Raw genomic sequence first — 19,159 nt, 5'->3', positions numbered from 1 at the left:
ATGGTCCATTTCTCACTTCTTCAAAGTGTGCACTCATTCACCCCCCATGCATGGATTTAAAAGGATTGAACTGGACCCTCTTTGATTGGAGTGGTGTAAGGCAGCTTCCACCATGTCTTTGCCCCCCCCCCCCCCCCCCCCCCCCCGGATGTGAGGAACATGGTGGAAGCTGAGTGAGGTCAGAGGTGATGTCACAGCACACTGTAGATTCAGCTAATAATATGACAATATAACTGATCAATAAAACTGAAGAATCATCGCGAATATTTTATTCTCTGTTCAGAACCCCAGCAATCTCAACAATCTCTATAATCTATTTGTTTTTTCATCTAATGCATTTCTTATCAGTTTCTTCACATTAAACGTATCTCAGACAGATCAACCTGCGCATTAAATATGGAGTCAGCCAGCTTGAGGTCGCTCTTCGAGTGTGAGTGAGAGGGAAGAGAGAGAAGGGGGGGGGGGGGGGGGGGGGGGGGGGGGGGGGGGGGGGGGGGCGGGGTTGGCTGCAGCGTGACTTAAATATGCTGCAGCATCCAGCAGGTTGTGTCTTTCTGTCTCTCGTTCTCTCCATCGCACGCACGCCTGCTCTCTCTTTATTTCTCTCTTCCTCTCTCCTCTCTCTGCTCGGTAGCTCGCTCCTCTTCTCTCTCAGTCTGCATCCTGTAGCCCTGCTGTGCAGTCCTCTCTCCTTCTTTCTCTCTCTACATCGCTCTCTCTGCAGCGCTATTGGAGAAGAAGTCACTGACACACACACACACACACAATCTCTTCCTCACACACACACACACACACACACTTCGTCTCTCTCACACACTCTGTGCGACCAGCCCAGCCAGCAGGCCCGTTTCGGAGCAGGGGAGCCCAGTAGAGACCTATCCCAGGATGGATGTACTGATGAGAGGGTTCAGCATGGCTAAGGAGGGGGTGGTGGCCGCAGCAGAGAAGACTAAGGCTGGGGTGGAGGGGGCAGCCGCCAAGACCAAGGAGGGGGTCATGTATGTAGGTAAGTGTTTGTGTGTGTGTCTGTGTGTGTGCTTAAAAGGGCTCCCGTGGGTGCACCAGTCTGGGACAGTTACAGTGAGAAGTGAGAAGAAGGGGAGGTGGTTGCCAAGGAGCAGAGGCAGAATACTGCAGAACTGGTGCAGAGAGAGAGAGGGAGAGAGAGTGAGGAGGAGGAGAGGGGGAAGAAAGAGAGAGAGCTGGGGTGTGGTGGAGACAAGGATGGAGGAAAGAGTAGATGGAGAGATAGGAAGACATTGAGTGAGGGAATAAGAAAAAGAGAGGAGGATCAAGAGAGTAGACTGCGTACATTTCTATGAATAAGAGTCAGAGAAAAATAAATTAGCGGAGAGTGATGAGCAAAACGAAGAGGAAAAATGAGTGGATGAGAGGAAGAGAGAAAATGGGAGGGAACTAGACGAGAGGAGCGGAGAGAGGGAAAGATGTAGTGTGACATTGGGGGATAGTGTGGCGGCACTGCAGCAGTTCACAAGAGCGCTATAACATGTTATAATCAAGATAAGACCATGCCAAGGCTGCTACCTCCAGGTCAATAGATAGGGTCCAGTACTGTGAGAGGGGATTCTGTGAGGGGATTCACCAGTGTGTGTGAGTGTATTTGTGCGTCAGAGCTCAAGGTTAGCCTGTGTGAGGGCCAAAGGGTTTGGGGTAGGAACAGGGTATGCATGCTGGCACGCGCACACACATGCACACACACACACACACACACACACACACACACACACACACACACACACACACACACACAGACCCGTCATTCTGACAGTTACAGCTAACACTGCAGAATATCAAGACAGACAGAAAAACGTGATGGACCTGATGAAACGTGTGTGTGTTTTTGTATTATTTGTGGCTGGGGGGCGGGGCATCAGGGACATGGAGCACTGCAGCAATCCTCTCTCTTCGCCCCCGTGTGTGTTGTGTGGTGTGTATGCGCATGCGTGTGTGTCCTCACGTGCTGCTGGCTAGTGTGTGACCATTGATGACTAACTACTTTCCTCCCCCTTCAGAGTATATGCCCTTTACAACTAGGGAACAGAGAGAGGGAGTGATGGGGAGAGACAAAGAAAGGGGGGGGGGGGCAATCTTTAATGGCTCAATTCAACATTCATTCATAGCCAAATCAATGCCAATTTACAATTAAAAGGGAGAGAGAGATACAGAGAGGGGGGGGGGGGGGGGGGGGGGGGGGGTGTTATGTCATAGAGCTAGCAGCTTAAAGATCAACAGATGGAGAAAGAGAGGGAGCGAGGTGGATAAAGCCAGAGTAGGGGATAGAGAGGGGAATGGCGAGTGGTGGATAGAGGTAGAGGATAGAGAGGTGGACAAAGAGGAGCTGTAGTTAGAGAAAGAGAGAGAAATGTATTCAGTGGATTGTAGAGGCTCAGTGTCCCTGATCGCCTACTGCATCTAATCTATCAACTGAGACTTCATGACCTCCGCAGAGTGTGTGTGTGAATGTGTGTGTGTGTGTTAGCCCATTAAAAGGAGCAGAGCCGGTCCAATCGGAACGAATCACGTGTGGATTATTACTTCTATCACAAAATGCAAAAGCAGAATGCACCTCCTCGCTAACAAGGTCGTCCACTCAGAGCTTACTGGAGCAGAAGTGTGCGTGTGGCGGTGTGTGTGTTCTGTCCTATGGAGCATACGGCCGTTTCACAGGTCATTGGCTGAAGAGGAGCGCTCTCTCTCTCTCTCTCAGGGGTAAACCCTGCTAGTAAACCTTACAGCTAAAACACTGTATTTGGTCCTTGGCCTGGATAGTGTAGACAGACAGACAGGTCCTACGCACATACAGACAGACACACACGCAGTCGGATATGCTAGATAGAGGCCGTACCCAGGAGGGGTGCTCCTCTGACTCAGAGAAGGAAGCTGTGTCATAGCCACGCTGCAAATGGGTGTGTGTATTGGTGTATGTCTGCTGCAGTACTGCGCAGCTCGGCACGTGGCTCACAGACTACGGGGAGCGTGCAGAGAGAGAGAAAGAGAGAGAAATTAGACCGAGGTGGAACGAGAAGGGAGAGAAAAAAAGAGGAAGCAAAATGGAGGAGGAAGCGAGGCATCTGCAGTTCTGAGACTGTGGAGGAGAGAGAAAGGGGGGGACGAGAGATAGAGATAAAGCGAGAGTGTGCATCTCCAATGAACTGTGTGCTATGGAAACGTGTGTCATGTATGTGAAAGAGATATATCATTATTCTGGTTTTGTGCTGGATTTGCTCATGCATCATCCCTATAGGCTCCCTTTCTCTCTATACCCCTCCCACTTTCTCTATACCCCCTCCCTCTCTCTTTTTCCCTCTATCCAGCTGGTTGCATAACTACTATTTAATCAGCCTAGGAACCTTTCATACTGTAGCATCAGATAAACACTGTCTATGGAGGAGCGTACTTATAAGATAATATCATCCATTTGGATTTTACAGTGTGACATACAGTATGCTGCTGAATTCTACACTGCCACCTCCAGTGCTCTGCCTGCTACTACAACCTCACCCAATAAATGAGCAAAAAAGAGAAACGTCCTCTCACTGTCAACTGCGTTTATTTTCAACAAACTTAACATGTTTAAATATTTGTATGAACTTAAGATTCAAAAACTGAGACATAAACTGAACAAGTTCCACAGATATGTGACTAACAGAAATCGAATAATGTGTCCCTGAACAAAGGGGGGGGGGGGGGGGGGGGGGGGTCAAAATCAAAAGTAACAGTCAGTATCTGGTGTGGCCACCAGCTGCATTAAGTACTGCAGTGCATCTCCTCCTCATGGACTGTATCCGATTTGCCAGTTCTTGCTGTTACCCAACTCTTCCACCAAGGCACATGCAAGTTCCCGGACATTTCTGGGGGAAATGGCCCTAGCCCTTACCCTCCGATCCAACAGGTCCCAGACGTGAGATCCGGGCTCTTCGCTGGCCATGGAAGAACACTGACATTCCTGTCTTGCAGGAAATCACGCACAGAATGAGCAGTATGGCTGGTGGCATTGTCATACTGGAGGGTCATTTCAGGATGAGCCTGCAGGAAGGGCAAAACATGAGGGAGGAGGATGTCTTCCCTGTAATGCACAGCATTGAGATTGCCTGCAATGACAACAAGCTCAGTCCGATGATGCTGTGACACACCACCCCAGACCATGACGGACCCTCCACTTCCAAATCGATCACGCTCCAGAGTACAGGCCTCGGTGTAACGCTCATTCCTTCAACGATAAACGCGAATCCGACCATCACTCCTGGTGAGACAAAACCGCGACTCGTCAGTGAAGAGCACTTTTTGCCAGTCCTGTCTGGTCCAGCGACGGTGGGTTTGTGCCCATAGGGGACGTTGTTGCTGGTGATGTCTGGTGAGGACCTGCCTTACAACAGGCCTACAAGCCCTCAGTCCAGCCTCTCTCAGCCTCTCTCAGTCTGAGCACTGATGGAGGGATTGTGCGTTCCTGGTGTAACTCAGGCAGTTGTTGTTGCCATCCTGTACCTGTCCCGCAGGTGTGATGTTCGGATGTACCGATCCTGTGCAGGTGTTGTTACATGTGGTCTGCCACTACGAGAACAGCTGCCCGTCCTGTCTCCCTGTAGCGCTGTCTGAGGCGTCTCACAGTACGGACATTGCAATTTATTGCCCTGGCCACATCTGCAGTCCTCATGCCTCCTTGCACATTCACCCTGATGAGCAGGGACTCTGGGCATCTTTCTTTTGGTGTTTTTCAGAGTCAGTAGAAAGGCTTCTTTAGTGTCCTAAGTTTTCATAACTGTGACCTTAATTGCCTAGCGTCTGTAAGCTGTTAGTGTCTTAACGACCGTTCCACAGGTGCATGTCCATTAATTGTTTATGGTTCATTGAACAAGCATGGGAAACAGTGTTTAAACCCTTTACAATGAAGATCTGTGTAGTTATTAGGATTTTTACGATTTATCTTTGAAAGACAGGGTCCTGAAAAAGGGAAGTTTCTTTTTTGCTGAGTTTACAATACTAAACGGTCACAACAGATTTCTGTTTGCTGCACTCCTTCATTAACACAGTACTTCTTAGGCTGCGTTTATATAGTTAATCACAAAACTGATCCCTGATCATGTTTCATGGCATCCATTGCAATGTGATTGCAATATATTGATCTGTTGACATGTTGTGATGTCTCGCCTGTCTTCAGGTTCAAAGACAAAGGAGGGAATGGACGCAGGAGTAAACAAAGGTGAGACACACACACATTCTTGTGGGATCGGATTGATTTTTTAACTGACTGATCGATCTCTTTGTGTCAGTTGCTAACCGCGACCAGGCAAACATCGTCGGGGACCCCACTGCTGCCGGAGCTGACCTCTCGCAGGGTGGCATGGAGAACACCGGACAGGCGGTGAGTTACCATGACAACAGATGAAAGAATGATTGATCAATTAGTGACTGACAGGTCAATGTGAACAAGAATATTCAAGTGATCAACATACTAATAACTAGACACCAAACTTGACATTGTCATTCAGGTAGCCTATGAAAGCCCAGGCTTCTGGCATCGTGAGACCTTCAGTCAGGTGGCACAGCACCCTTTTCAAACGATTACAATAGAATGAGAAATACAACTAGGTTGAGCAACAACATGACTGCAGCATCAACAATCATAACAGTGTCTAAATCCTTCAGTTGGGCTCAGACAGTAGTGCTTTTGCCTGCGAACAGTCTGCTGCTTGACCACGTGGTGGCGCTATTTAATACAGTACAGCAGCACAGAGACAGACGGTAATGACAGCTCCTCTAATAGCCAGTGGTTCAGAGGTCCAGGCAAATTAGGTTTGACGGTAGGCCTATAACTCACTCCACATTCCCAATATGAATAGGTCTGTGTTTTTCTGCTGTGTTGTGAATCGTGTGTGTGTGTGTGCGAAGGTGTGTTTTACTTTGTGTGTTGGCACCTTTCTGTGTGTGGCAGCCAGTTTCGATGTCCTACTGTTGTGATCCTGCTATGCTGTTGTGTTGCGATGCTATTGTGTGTGTGCTGAGAGTGTTGATATTGTGTGTTGATATAGCTTCTATTTTGTGCGCTTACTTTGCAATTGTAGCAGTGCTGTGTTGGCGTTGTGCTGCTAACCCTTTGTTGTTATTGTTGTGTTTGTTTCCTCTACGATCCATTGGTAGGAGGAGCCTCAGCCTGTATACGAGGTGCCTATTGGGCAAGAGAGAGAAGGGGGGGGGGGTTCAGAGGTTATAGGTTATGGCGGGGTGGCTGGCTAGGGAATGCTGCATGATTCCGCCTAACATAGATCATCCCTAAGTGCACATATCATTCCTAAGGGGGCTTTGAAATACTGACTGCCTAGTGTGCTGTTAGGACCTGGGGTTACATTATAAACCTGTTTTAACCCTCTCCTAACCCTCTCCATAACCATGTCTAACTGTGTTCTACTTCAGCTAGGTGTAATATAGATAATGACGCTGCATCTCTGGTGTAGCATATGGACATGCACTTACTCTGAATGGATCCCTCTGGTTAGGGTGCACAGAAAAAGAGTGTAACAGAGTTTGTTCCTGTGCCATGCTAACGACTGCCGACAAAAAGAATGGCTTTGGTTGGTTGGGGCAACATTACTTCAGGTCTCAAGGAGGGCGCCATCACATCTACTCTGCTAGCTATGGAATGCTAACCTCCGCCTCATTAGACACTTCAGCTCAGAGACTGGGACTGAGTGGCCCTGTATCATACTTAACCCTGTCATAAGCATGACATAAGGGATAATGTGCTTGATGTAGCTGTAACCTACTGGGTTTGAAGCCACGGCGTCTGCACGCCGCACGATTGTGCTAGCCCAACGCACCAAAGCCTAGGTACCAGGTCTAGGAGCCAACACAAGTCTTCAGGTCTCAGGCAAGGTTACTCATCACATGAACATGGTTCACTGCTTGAGACCCTAGACCTCTCATGTCATCCCACCTTCCTTTTCTTCCTTCCCTACTCTTACGTAAACTCTCTCTCTGTAGGCGGAATATGGAGGAATGGAGCAGGGAGGAGAAGGAGAGGTAAGTGACAACGAACCACACGTTTTCTGTTACTTTCTTTATGCATAAGATGGTGATATCATGACATGATTGTTGATACTCCCTCTCTCGCTCCCTCTCACTCACTCGCAGGGCTCTCAGGGCGGCTACTAGTCATTCCAGGGATCTCTTCTCCCCAGCCTTCCGTTTGGTCGCTCGCTACCCTCACCCTGCTGTTCCAGACTTCCAGATGTTCTACTTCTTTTTTTGTGACTTTATGGAACCAAAACCGATACAGACTCTTCCAGATACCCCCTTTGCCCTCCCTGATACCCTCTGTTGCTCCTAGCAGCCCCCTTCTGTTCCCCCTCTCCTGTATAGCTCCCTGCCTTTGTGTCGTTGTCGTCATGTTGTTCGCCCTAGTGTTATGTTCTCCCTATCGCCACCCAGTACTCTATCAAGAGGCCTGCGCACACACACACACACACACACACACACACACACACACACACACACACACACACACACACACACACACACACACACACACACACACACACAGCAACAATACACACACACACACACGTACACACACACACACACGTACACACACACACACACACACACACACACACACACACACACACGAGAGCTGTGATGATTATTCAGGACTACAGAACCACAGAGAGATGTATCGTAGTTTGGATGCTTGTGTGTGTGTCTCTGTTAGACGTGTCAGGTAGTAGGCCAGTTCAGGGCTGTTCTGTCCATGAGATGCTGCTGTAGGGACATGTGCAATGAATTAGAGAGTGTGTGTGTGTGTTGAAGTGTGTTTGATCACACATGTAACAGGGTCATATTAAAACCAATTAACTAGCCGGCTTATATTGTTGCACTTGTTAAGTCAAGGGGTCTTAGGCATAGTTTACTGGTCTGTAACCTGATTTGATGTGTGCATCGATATGAGAAGGAAGCGTATGTGACCAGGTGTTGAATGTACGTGCGCCCAGGAGACAGCCACCTTACCTTAAGTCCAGGGCCAGCTCCTTCTTGACCTCTTGACCATCCAGTCCAAGTGGATTATTACTTGTTCAGATGGTGAAACATAAATGTGTACAAAAACGAAACAAGAAAAAGGCATCCTCAAATAAAGAAGTTAACTAACACAAAGAAACAAACAAAAGGCCGTCAGAGAGGCTTCCGGCCTCCTCTCTTTCTCCCAGACAGCCAATCACCCCAACTGGCTGCACCTGATGTTCTTTTCAAGGCTTAGCTCAGCACCTAGACCTGCCAGCTGCCACCTGGGGGTGTAGTGTGGGTGTATCCTAGATAGTGTGTTAACTGTGTGTTAACACCACACTACCCGGCATATCAAAACAATATGTCTTGAGACAGAAAGCAATACACATGTACTGTTAGTGTGTGTGAGAGGAAGAACGCCCCTGCCACCACTGGGAATCACATAACAGCAGAAGATATACATAATACACTACAGTGGTTTTGGTCTAGCCTGGGTTTAGTCTGGCTCTAGATATGGCCTGGGTCGACTGGCAGAGTTGGAAGGGAGAAAAGCAGAAAGTGATTCAGAATGATGATTACTTGTGAAAATATGTTGTTGCCATAGTAATACCAAGCAATAGTCAGACAGATAGGTAGAATAGACGAGCATCACTCATAGGGAATGCTGGGAAATGTATATTCCAAATCGATTTTTGATTCCCACAAAAAATAGCAAATTTTCTACTGTCATTGGTCAACTGCTCCTGTTGTCAACCATCTCAGCCACTCAGAGGCTTCCTCTGCCCGGTCACTCAGTGTGTCCCGCCCTTCCCTGTGTCAGCAAGTAACGTTAGAGACTAAAACAGGTCTGCCAGGTGCAGGTACAAAGTGTGTGTCTGTCTCTGTGTGTGTGTGTCTGTTACATATACAGCAGGTCGGTCCAGCATCAGTGTCTGTATTATAGAGCAGGTATGTGTGTATTATTACTTTGAGGTCAATGGAAACTGATTACTGCATGTTGCCTTATCCAGCACTCTTATATTCACACATCACACACACACACACACACACACACACACACACACACACACACACACACACGTACCCGCACAAACTCACAATCCATACACACAGTACACTCATCAAACACACAGAAATAATACACAAACACACTCACACCTTGTTTAAGTTGGCATCGAAGCAGACTTGCTGATTTTATAAACAGTACCAGTGAATTAAAGACAGTTTTGTTGAAATCCAAACTTGTGCCAGTCTTCATTTTCCCTTTTGAGTTATTACTTATTATGCAGTTTATAACAGTATGTATGGCCTACAGTATGTTACCATGGAGATAATGTGGTGCCATCCTGGATATTTTCTATGCTCTCTGCAAGTCTTAGCAATGTTTGTTGTGTGTGTGTGTGTGTGTGCGTGTGTGTGTGTGTGTGTGTGTGCATGTGTTTGTGTTTGTGTGTGTGTTTCTTTAACTATCCTTGTGGGTACCAGAATTCCTCACAAGGATAGTATAACAAGGAAAATTAGGTGGTGGGGACCTTTTGTTCGGAACCGAGGAAACAAGGCTGCGCCCGGGGGACTTCAACGGATAGCGACAGTGATGAGGTCGACGGTGAGTCATCCACTATTGAAGGTCGGGGTCCTACCCGGAAGCGAGTTGAAAAATATGAGATATTGACCGTATATTAACACTTCATTCTGGGTAAAAACCCTTCTGTCAAACGTAATGACAATAGTCGCTCCAGTCTATCCCGAGTACGGGAATTCCTCCGCATTATGTCAGAGGGCAAGGCCGATGAAGGACTGTGTTCCCTGGCTAATTATAGACATGTGTCTGAGTGGTATAGCCAACGTGAAGACCGTGGTTTGGCACCCTCCACGTTAAAAATCTATCGGGCCGATGTCCGAAGTTTTCTGAAGTATCTTCTGCAGTTCCGACCGATGAGTCTGCGGGCTACAGCCAGTGGGATTAGAAAGGTGTTACTCTGCTTGGCTAAGATGGAGCGGCAGACCCAGACAGCGCACAGGGCAAAATTTCGCAAACGCTGTAGTGACCTTCGGTACACTTCGACGAAGCGTTGCTACAATGAACATTAATCAAGGGTCGGTTAGAGACCGCAGAGCCGTGGCCGACCATATGTGTCACTCCCTGGAAACGCAGGCACGGCACTACCGGTACCACAATTTAACTCATAACGTCACAAATTGAGGGACAATCCACGATTCACTGATGAATAAAGTACATTTCTTTGAAATTCACCCTTGTCTTTGTCTGTCATTTGGTCACGGTTGAGAATGTATGGAGGCCTGGGGGTTTGAATAACCAGGGTGTTATAGGGTACCAGATGCACCGAGCTGAAGTGACAGGCTGAGAGAGAGGGCAGGCAGGCAGGCAGGGCAGGGCAGGGCAGGGCAGGGCAGGGCAGGGCAGGGCAGGGCAGGGCAGGGCAGGGAGAGTACGCCCAGGGTCATGGAGATCTGGAGACACCTGGTAATTTGTTCAATCACCACAGCTGGACATAGTCTCTGGAGTGAAAGCAGGACATTTTTCAGCATAGCTCTGTCATTGAATTACATTGTGTTCCCAGGTGCCTTTGGTGGGGGGGTGTGGGCCCCCCCATGGGGTCTCCCCCAACTTGTGTATAGAGCCCCATTCCAGCCCTGGTGGCTCCAGGAGCCATCCCCCCATCGACACCTGGTAACCCGTTCAATCACCAGGTGAACAGCTGAACATAGAGTCCAACTTCTCTCTCATTGCACTTCATTTTTTTCCCAGGTGCTGGTGGATAAAAATGTCTTAAAACTTCTCAGAGCTGTAATCCCGTTAACGGGATGATATGACAACAGCCAGTGAAAGTGCAGGGCGCCAAATTCAAAACAACAGAAATCTCATAATTAAAATTCCTCAAACATACATGTATCCTATATCGTTTTAAAGGTAGTCTTGTTGTTAATCCCACCACAGTGTCCGATTTCAAATATGCTTTACAGCAAAAGCACCACAAACGATTATGTTAGGTCATCACCAAGCCACAGAAAAACACAGCCATTTTTCCAGCAAAAGAGAGGAGTCACAAAAAGCACAAATAGAGATAAAATGAATCACTAACCTTTGATGATCTTCATCAGATGACACTCATAGGGCTTCATGTTACACAATACATGTAGGTTTTGTTTGATAAAGTTCATATTTAAATAAAAAAATCTGAGTTTACATTGGCGCTTTACGTTCACTAGTTCCAAAAACATCCAGTGATTTTGCATAGCCACATCGATTCAACAGAAATACTCATCATAAATGTAGATGATAATACAAGTTATACACATGGAATTATAGATATGCCTCTCCTTAACCTCTCTGATCTCCCCATCCCGGATCCGGTATCAGGAATACAGACTCAAGCTCATTACCATAACGCAACGTTAACTATTCATGAAAATCGCAAATGAAATGAAATAAATATGCCATCTCTCAAGCTTAGCCTTTTGTAAACAACACTGTCATCTCAGATTTTCAAAATATGCTTCTCAACCATAGGAAAACAATAATTTGTGTAAAAGTAGCTAGCTAGCGTAGCATTTAGCGTTAGCATTAGCGTTAGCATCCAGCACGCAACATTTCAACAAAAACATAAAAGCCTTCAAATAAAATAATTTACCTTTGAAGAACTTCTGATGTTTTCAATGAGGATACACTCAGTTAGATAGCAGATGCTCAGTTTTTCCAAAAAGATTCTTTGTGTATTAGAAATAGCTCCGTTTTATACATCACATTTGGCTACCAAAAAAAAACGAAAATTCAGTCCTCAAAACGCGAACTTTTTTCCAAATTAACTCCATAATATCGACTGAAAACATGGCAAACGTTGTTTAGAATCAATCCTTAAGGTGTTTTTCACATATCTCTTCAATGATATATCGTTCATGGAAGCATGGTTTCTCCCCTCTATCAAATGGAAAAATACTTGCACCTGGCTTTGCGCACCAGTTTCGACGCAGGACATCAGGCGGACACTTGGAAAATGTAGTCTCTTATGGTCAATCTTCCAATGATATGCCTACAAATACGTCACAATGCTGCCGACATCTTGGGGAAACGGCAGAAGGTCTAAGCTTATTCCTGTCGCATTCACAGCCATATAAGGAGACATTAGAAAACAGAGCTTCAGAAATTCTGCTCATTTCCTGGTTGACGTATCATCTTGGTTTCGCCTGTAGAATGAGTTCTGGGGCACTTACAGACAAAATCTTTGCAGATTCTGAAACTTCAGAGTGTTTTCTTATGCATAATATGCATAGTCGAGCATCTTTTCGTGACAAAATATCGCGCTTAAAACGGGAACGTTTTTTATCCAAAAATGAAATAGCGCCCCTAGAGATGCAACAGGTTAATGCAACCGCTGTGTCAGATTTTTAAAACACTTTACTGAAAAAGCAAACCATGCAATAATCTGAGACGGCGCTCAGAAGATTAATCAAATTAGCTGCTATGTTGGAGTCAACAGAAACCAGAAATTACATGATAAATATTCCCTTACCTTTGATGATCTTCATCAGAATGCACTCACAGGAATCGCAGTTCCACAATAAATGCTTGATTTGTTCGATAATGTCCATTATTTATGTCCTAGTAGCTACTTTTGTTAGTGTTAGGTACACATATCCAAACGCTCATGCGTTTGGACAAAACCTCGGACAAAAACTTCAAAAAGTTATATTACAGGTCGAAGAAACATTTCAAACTAAGTATAGAATCAATCGTTAGGATGTTTTTATCATAAATCTTCAATAAAGTTCCAACTGGAGAATTCCTTTGCAAGTCGATATCATGTGGAATGCGAGTGACCAGGAAATGGCTCTCTGCCAGTAAGCTGACTCATTCAGCTCTTATTTAGTCCCACAACACAGTAGAAGCCTCATTCAAGTTTCTAAAGACAGTTGACATCGAGTGGAAGCCATAGGAAGTGCAACTTCATTCATATCCCAATGTGAATTCAATAGGGCCTGGGTTGAAAATATACCAACCTCAGATTTCTCACTTCCGGTTTGGATTTCTTCTCAGGTTTTTGCCTGCCATATGAGTTCTGTTATACTCACAGACATCATTCAAACATTTTTAGAAACTTCAGAGTGCGTTCTATCCAATATTAATAATAATATGCATATATTAGCAACTGAGACTGAGGAGCAGGCCGTTTACTCTGGGCACCTCTGGGCATCTTTCATCCAAGCTACTCAATAGTGCCCCTGCAGCCATAAGAAGTTAATGGCCAGTGGCACCCCCTTGTGGACAATAATGAATGGGAGTGGCTCCCTACCCAGGCATGGAGCCCTGGAACACCCATAAAGGCATTAAAACATTTTTTTTAATTAGCACCTGGTAACCCGTTCAATCACCAGGTGCACAGCTGAACATAATGTAATGAGATAGAAGTTTGGACAGTAATTTTACAGATTTTTTGGGGGAAAACCAAAATTACCAGGGGTGCCCTCTATTACCTGGGACCGGGTGTGGGGTACTCTCTACCCGGTAATGGACCTCCAGCAGCCCACTAAAGGCATTAAAAAATGTTCACCTGGTAACCCATTCAATTACCAGGCGCACAGCTAGACTTAGTCTCTGGAGCGAAAGAGAGAAACGTGTACTTAGAATTTTTGAGACCATTTTTCAGATTTTTCAGAAAATTATAAAAAATACTTCCCAAGGGGCAAGAGGTCACAAATTTGGACTGGTGCCCTCACTCGTGATGGGCTACAGTTACCCTCGCAAAGGACCCAGCCCACCCTGAAGCCATTTCCATCCGCCCCCTGTTTCTCAAACCCTGTTGTTGGCTCGGTTGTGCGGTTCCTACTAAACCCTCCAGCTAGACAAAGACCTCTCGAGCGGGTAGGACCGTGACCTGGCTGTTCTCCACTTAGTGCGCCCAGGTAGAATCTCTATGTTGCGAGGTGCTACCTGGTTGATCCTGCCAGTAGCATATGCTTGTATCATGCAAGTCTAAGTACACATGGCCAGTACAGTGAAACCGATTGGATGGTCCTGGCGGGCCCTGGCGGAGCGCCGAGACTATCTGGAGGAAGGCCGAAGTGGAGAAGGGTTCCATGTGAACAGCAGTCGAACATGGGTCAGTCGGTCCCCGAATCTGGAGTGGCGGAGACGGGCACCGTGAGGCGTCCTGTGCGGTAACGCAACCGATCCCAGAAAAGCTGGCGGGAGCCCCGGGGAGAGTTATCTTTTCTTTGTGAATGGCGGGGCTCCCTGGAGTGGGTTCGCCCCGAGAGAGGGGCCCAAGCCCTGGAAAGTGTTGTGGTTCCGGCGGCGTCCGTTGAGCTCTCACTGGCCCTTGAAAATCCAGGGGAGAGGGTGTAAATCTCGCACCAGGCCGTACCCAAATCTGCAGCAGGTCTCCAAGGTGAACAGCCTCTGTCATGTTACTCGTAGATTACCTGATTTTGGGTCAGGGTTATGTAAGTAGCAGAGCAGCTCATTTGCTGCGATCTATTCCAAGTCAGATCTAAGCTTTTGTCGGGGACGGAAGGCGTCTTCCTCCACCTTCCTCCTTCTTTACTAATCGGTTACCAGGTGCACAGAGAAGGGCCAGGAGCCAGAGTACGAGAGGCCAGAGGCCCAGAGAGAGAGAGAGAGAGAGGGCAAGCAGGCTAGTGAAGGTGGAGACAAGGCTGGAAAGTTCCACCAGCACCTGGTAACCCATATGTGTGGACATATGTGTGGAGTCTCTGAGCGGAAAGCGGGTGGGTCAGCCGGTTACCAGGCGCATGTGGTTCGTGACAGCGGAGCTGGTTACCAGGTGCACGTGGTTCCTGACAGGGTAGCTGTATACTTTAGTGTCCGAGGAGGGGTGCTTAAGTGTGGGTGCCCCAGTTCTCCTGGTGGGTGAGGTTAAAATGGGGGGTGGCCCCGGCTGGGACTTATGTCGAGAGAGAGTGGTGTTGACCTAGGGAGTGTAGGCCTAGAGGCCTGGAGGTCCGTAGTTCCAGGGAGTATGCTATACTCTCAGTCCCAGAGAGAGGGGTTTTGACCTAGGGAGTGTAGGCCTAGAGGCCTGGAGGTCCGTAGTTCCAGGGAGTATGCTATACTCTCAGGCCCAGAGAGAGGGGTGTTGACCTAGGGAGTGTAGGCCTAGAGGCCTGGAGGGCCGTAGTTCCAGGGAGTATGCTATACTCTCAGGCCCAGAGAGAGGGGTGTTGACCCAGGCAGGGAGTGTAGGCCTAGAGGCCTGGAGGTCTGTAGTTCCACTGTCCTTCAAGGGGGCAGAGCAGGCAGCCTCTGTGGAGGTTGGCTGCTCTGTCCCCCCTTTTTTTTGGCCTACTGGCAAGGGCTGGCCCCTGGAGCCATTTCCCCCATCAACACCTGGTAACCCGTTCAATCTGTTGATGTTTGGACTTTTTCTGAAGATTTTTTAAAAACCTTCCAAAATGATCAGGGGTGCCCTCTATTGGCTGGGCCCGGGTGTGGGGTGCTCCCATCCCATCCCATGCATGGAGCCCTTCCACCCTCCTAAAGGCATTTTTAACAATTTAAAAAAATGAGCACCTGGTAACCCGTTCAATCACCAGGTGCACAGCTGGAGAGAAACGTGTACTCCAATTTTTCAGAAAATGATTCAAAATACTTCCCGAGGGGTTAGAGGTTCCAATTTGGACGGGTACCTTCTCTCGTGATGGACTACAGTTACCCTTGGTCGAATAGGACCAGTCTACCCGGAAGCTATTCCTCCCACCCCCTGTACTTATTTTAATCACCTTCTAACACAAAATTATATCATATAATGTTATTGAAAAATGGTTTTGATTACATGGAAATGTGCATCTAGGTGTGCCCTTTCATGCAAAAAAAACCCATCCAGATTGGACATTTACTTTTTCGAGTTATTAATGGTTAAAGACCAAAACGGGGGTTGGGGATTTGACCCCATCTGGTGGAGCAACACGGTAGCCATGCGGGTGACAGGGCTTATGTCGACAATTGGCCTGCCCTATAGTAACCCCATTCAGTTCCAGATGGACTAGACATGTACCGGGGAAATTTGAGAAACCTGGGTTTCGACAAACAGAGAACCATGTCCTAGAGATCCGGGAACGTTGGCAAACTTCTAGACCCGTGCGGATATTTAGAAATGGGCTGTTTCGAGGGTTGTGGGTCCTTCAGAACCATGGTTCTAATGCTCCGAAGGTGACCATCCCTTCGGTGGCCGATTGGAGGTTGTTTAGCCCCGGGGAGGGAGAGCCTGGTTATGTTCCCATGTCCTGGATTTAAAAAAGGCTGGGCCTTTTATCCCATTCCTTTTATCCCAATCCAAAATATGATTTTGGATTGGAATCAATTCTTTGGTATCCACAAGGACAGCAATACAAAACTCTGTGTGTGTGTGTGTGTGTGTGTGTGTGTGTGTGTGTGTGTGTGCACCAAAAAAACGTTTCAAGGGAAGCCAGCTTGGATTTGGCTTCACACCAATCACATTTCATGAGAAGAAAAAATGTAATTTTTTTTTTGCATCTCGTTGTGTCATTGTCCTCCGGTGGTTAGCTAGCTAAAATCAGCCCTTTTCTAAATGATCCATGGATGGAGATAGGGATTTGAACTTTTGTTTAATTCTCCGTACTGGCCAATAATTATAACTCTGATTCTAATCCAACCATAAATTCATACATTGTGCTCCTGGCCTGTGCGGATGGAAGTTCAACATGTAGCTACAGTAGATGCAGTAGGCTAATGTTAACTAACTGGCATGGTGCATTGGAGTCATACTTTCAAAAATATATATATATTTAGCAGACAATCTTATCCAGAGCAACTTACAGGAGCAATTAGGTTGCTCTCCGTTTTATGATGAAACAAAGGTGTGGTTGAATTTATTCTGGACAATGTGTCTTCTTATTGTCTCAGCCTTAGGCCTCAAGGAATATGAACTAACAGGTTATAGAGCAAATAATGCAATTATCACGAGATATACAGTACCAGTCAATTATTATTGGCACATCCACCTACTCCCCTCTCCGGAGGACAAAAGTACATTTGTTTTACATTTGAGTTTATTACAGGTATTTTGTTACGTATACAGTACCAGTCAAAAGTTTGGACACAACAACTCATTCAAGGGTTTTTCTTTATTTTTATCTTAAGACATCAAAACTATGAAATAACACATATGGAATCATGCAGTAAGCAAAGAAGCGTTTAACAAATATTTAAACACTTTGTTTAACAAATATAGCGTTTAACAAATATGTTATATTTGAGTTCTTCAGAGTAGCCTCCCTTTGCCTTGATGACAGCTTTGCACACTCTTAGCATTCTCTCAACCAGCTTCACCTGGAATGCTTTTCCAACAGTCTTGAAGGAGTTCCCACATATGCTGAGCACTTGTTGGCTGCTTTCCTTTACTCTGCGGTCCTACTCATCGAAAACCATCTCAATCGGGTTGAGGTCAGATGATTGTGGAGGCCAGGTCATCTGATGCAGCACTCCATCACTCTCCTTCTTGGTCAAATAGCCCTTACACAGCCTGGAGGTGTGTTGGGTCATTGTCCTGTTAAAAAAACAAATGATAGTCTCACTAAGCTCAAAACAGATGGGATGGCATATCACTGCAGAATGCTGTGTTAGCCATGCCGGTTAAGTGTGCCTTGAATTCTAAATAAATCACTGACAGTGTCACCAGTAAAGCACCCCCACAACATCACACCTCCTCTTCCAAGCTTCACGGTGGGAACCACAGATGCAGAGATCATCCCTTCACTTAATCTGCGTCGGTTGGAACCAAAAATCCCACATTTGGACTCATCAGACCAAAGGACAGATTTCCACCGATCTAATGTCCATTGCTCGTGTTTCTTGAACCAAGAAAGTCTCTTCTTATTTTTGGTGTCCTTTAAAAGTGGTTTCTTTGCAGCAATTTGACCATGACGGCCTGATTCACTGAAACTATAAACACTTATCTCCCTCACCAGCTTTAAGCACCAGCTGTCAGAGCAGCTCACAGCTCACTGCACCTGTACATAGCCCATCTATAAATAGCCCAAACAATTACCTCATCCCCGACTGTATTTATTTATTTTGCTCCCTTGCACCCCAGGATTTCTACTTTTCACATTCACCTACTGCAAATCTACAATTCCAGAGTTTTTAATTGCTATATTGTATTTACTTCGCCACTGTGGCCTTTTTATTGCCTTTACCTCCCTTATCTTACCTCATTTGCTCACATTGTATATAGACTTGTTTTTGTACTGTATTATTGACTGTATGTTTGTTTTACTCCATGTGTAACTCTGTGTTGTTGTATGTGTCGAACTGCTTTGCTTTATCTTGGCCGGGTCGCAGTTGTAAATGAGAACTTGTTCTCAACTTGCCTACCTGGTTAAACAAAGGTAAAATAAAATAAATAAAATATATTCACGAAGTCTCCTCTGAACAGTTGATGTTGAGATGTGTCTGTTACTTGTACTCTGTGAAGCATTTATTTGGGCTGCAATTTCTGTGGCTGTTAACTATAATGAATTTATCCTCTGCAGCAGAGGTAACTCTGGGTCTGCCTTTCCTGTGGCGGTCCTCATGAGCACTTGATGGTTTTTGCGATTGCACTTGAAGAAACTTTCAAAGTTCTTGAAATGTTTCGCATTGACTGACCTTCATGTCTTAAAGTAATGATGGACTGTCATTTCTCTTTGCTTATTTGAGCTGTTCTTGCCATAATATGGACTTGGTCTTTTACCAAATAGGGCTATCTTCTGTATACCAACCCTACCTTGTGACAATGCAACTGATTGGCTCAAACGCATTAAGGCGGAAAGAAATTCCACAAATTAACATTTAACAAGGCACACCTGTGAATTGAAATGCATTCCAGGTGACTACCTCATGAAGCTGGTTGAGAGAACGCCAAGAGTGTGGCTACTTTGAAGAATCTCAAATATAAAATATATTTTGATTAACAATTTTTTGGTTACTACATGATTCCTTTTGTGTTATTTCATAGTTTTGATGTCTTCACTATTATTCTACAATGCAGAAAATAGTTCAAATAAAGAAAAACCCTTGAATGAGTAGGTGTGTCCAAACTTTTGACTGGTGCTGTAGGTTGTAATATGGCTTTTTACTGTCAGCCTGGCCTCCCCAATGATTTTA

The 19,159-nt window shown here is 46.0% G+C and overlaps 2 protein-coding genes across 3 annotated transcripts in view; one reads left to right on the top strand and one right to left on the bottom strand.

Annotated features, from left to right (window-relative positions):
* gdh03 (glutamate dehydrogenase 3) overlaps positions 1-19,159 on the bottom strand; it is a gene marked incomplete at its 3' end in the record, with an annotated part of 144,420 nt that overhangs the window by 86,770 nt on the left and 38,491 nt on the right.
* On the top strand, positions 535-9,257 carry LOC110498952 (alpha-synuclein). Of its 2 annotated transcripts, XM_036955755.1 has the most exons (6): positions 535-1,006; positions 5,180-5,221; positions 5,292-5,383; positions 6,160-6,183; positions 7,000-7,038; positions 7,150-9,257. In XM_036955755.1, exons 1-6 carry the CDS (start codon positions 886-888, stop codon positions 7,168-7,170), a joined length of 339 nt encoding a protein of 112 aa, XP_036811650.1. In that variant the 5' UTR covers positions 535-885; the 3' UTR covers positions 7,171-9,257. The 2 variants fall into 2 exon arrangements, with proteins under 2 accessions (XP_036811650.1, XP_036811651.1); XM_036955756.1 differs by lacking the exon at positions 6,160-6,183 and having other exon boundaries at positions 536-1,006.

This window comes from Oncorhynchus mykiss, chromosome 20 (assembly GCF_013265735.2).
Source record: "Oncorhynchus mykiss isolate Arlee chromosome 20, USDA_OmykA_1.1, whole genome shotgun sequence".
In the NCBI taxonomy this organism is placed as follows: domain Eukaryota; kingdom Metazoa; phylum Chordata; class Actinopteri; order Salmoniformes; family Salmonidae; genus Oncorhynchus; species Oncorhynchus mykiss.
Note: the sequence above shows the minus strand (reverse complement) of the source record. Positions and strands in the feature narration are given on the sequence as shown.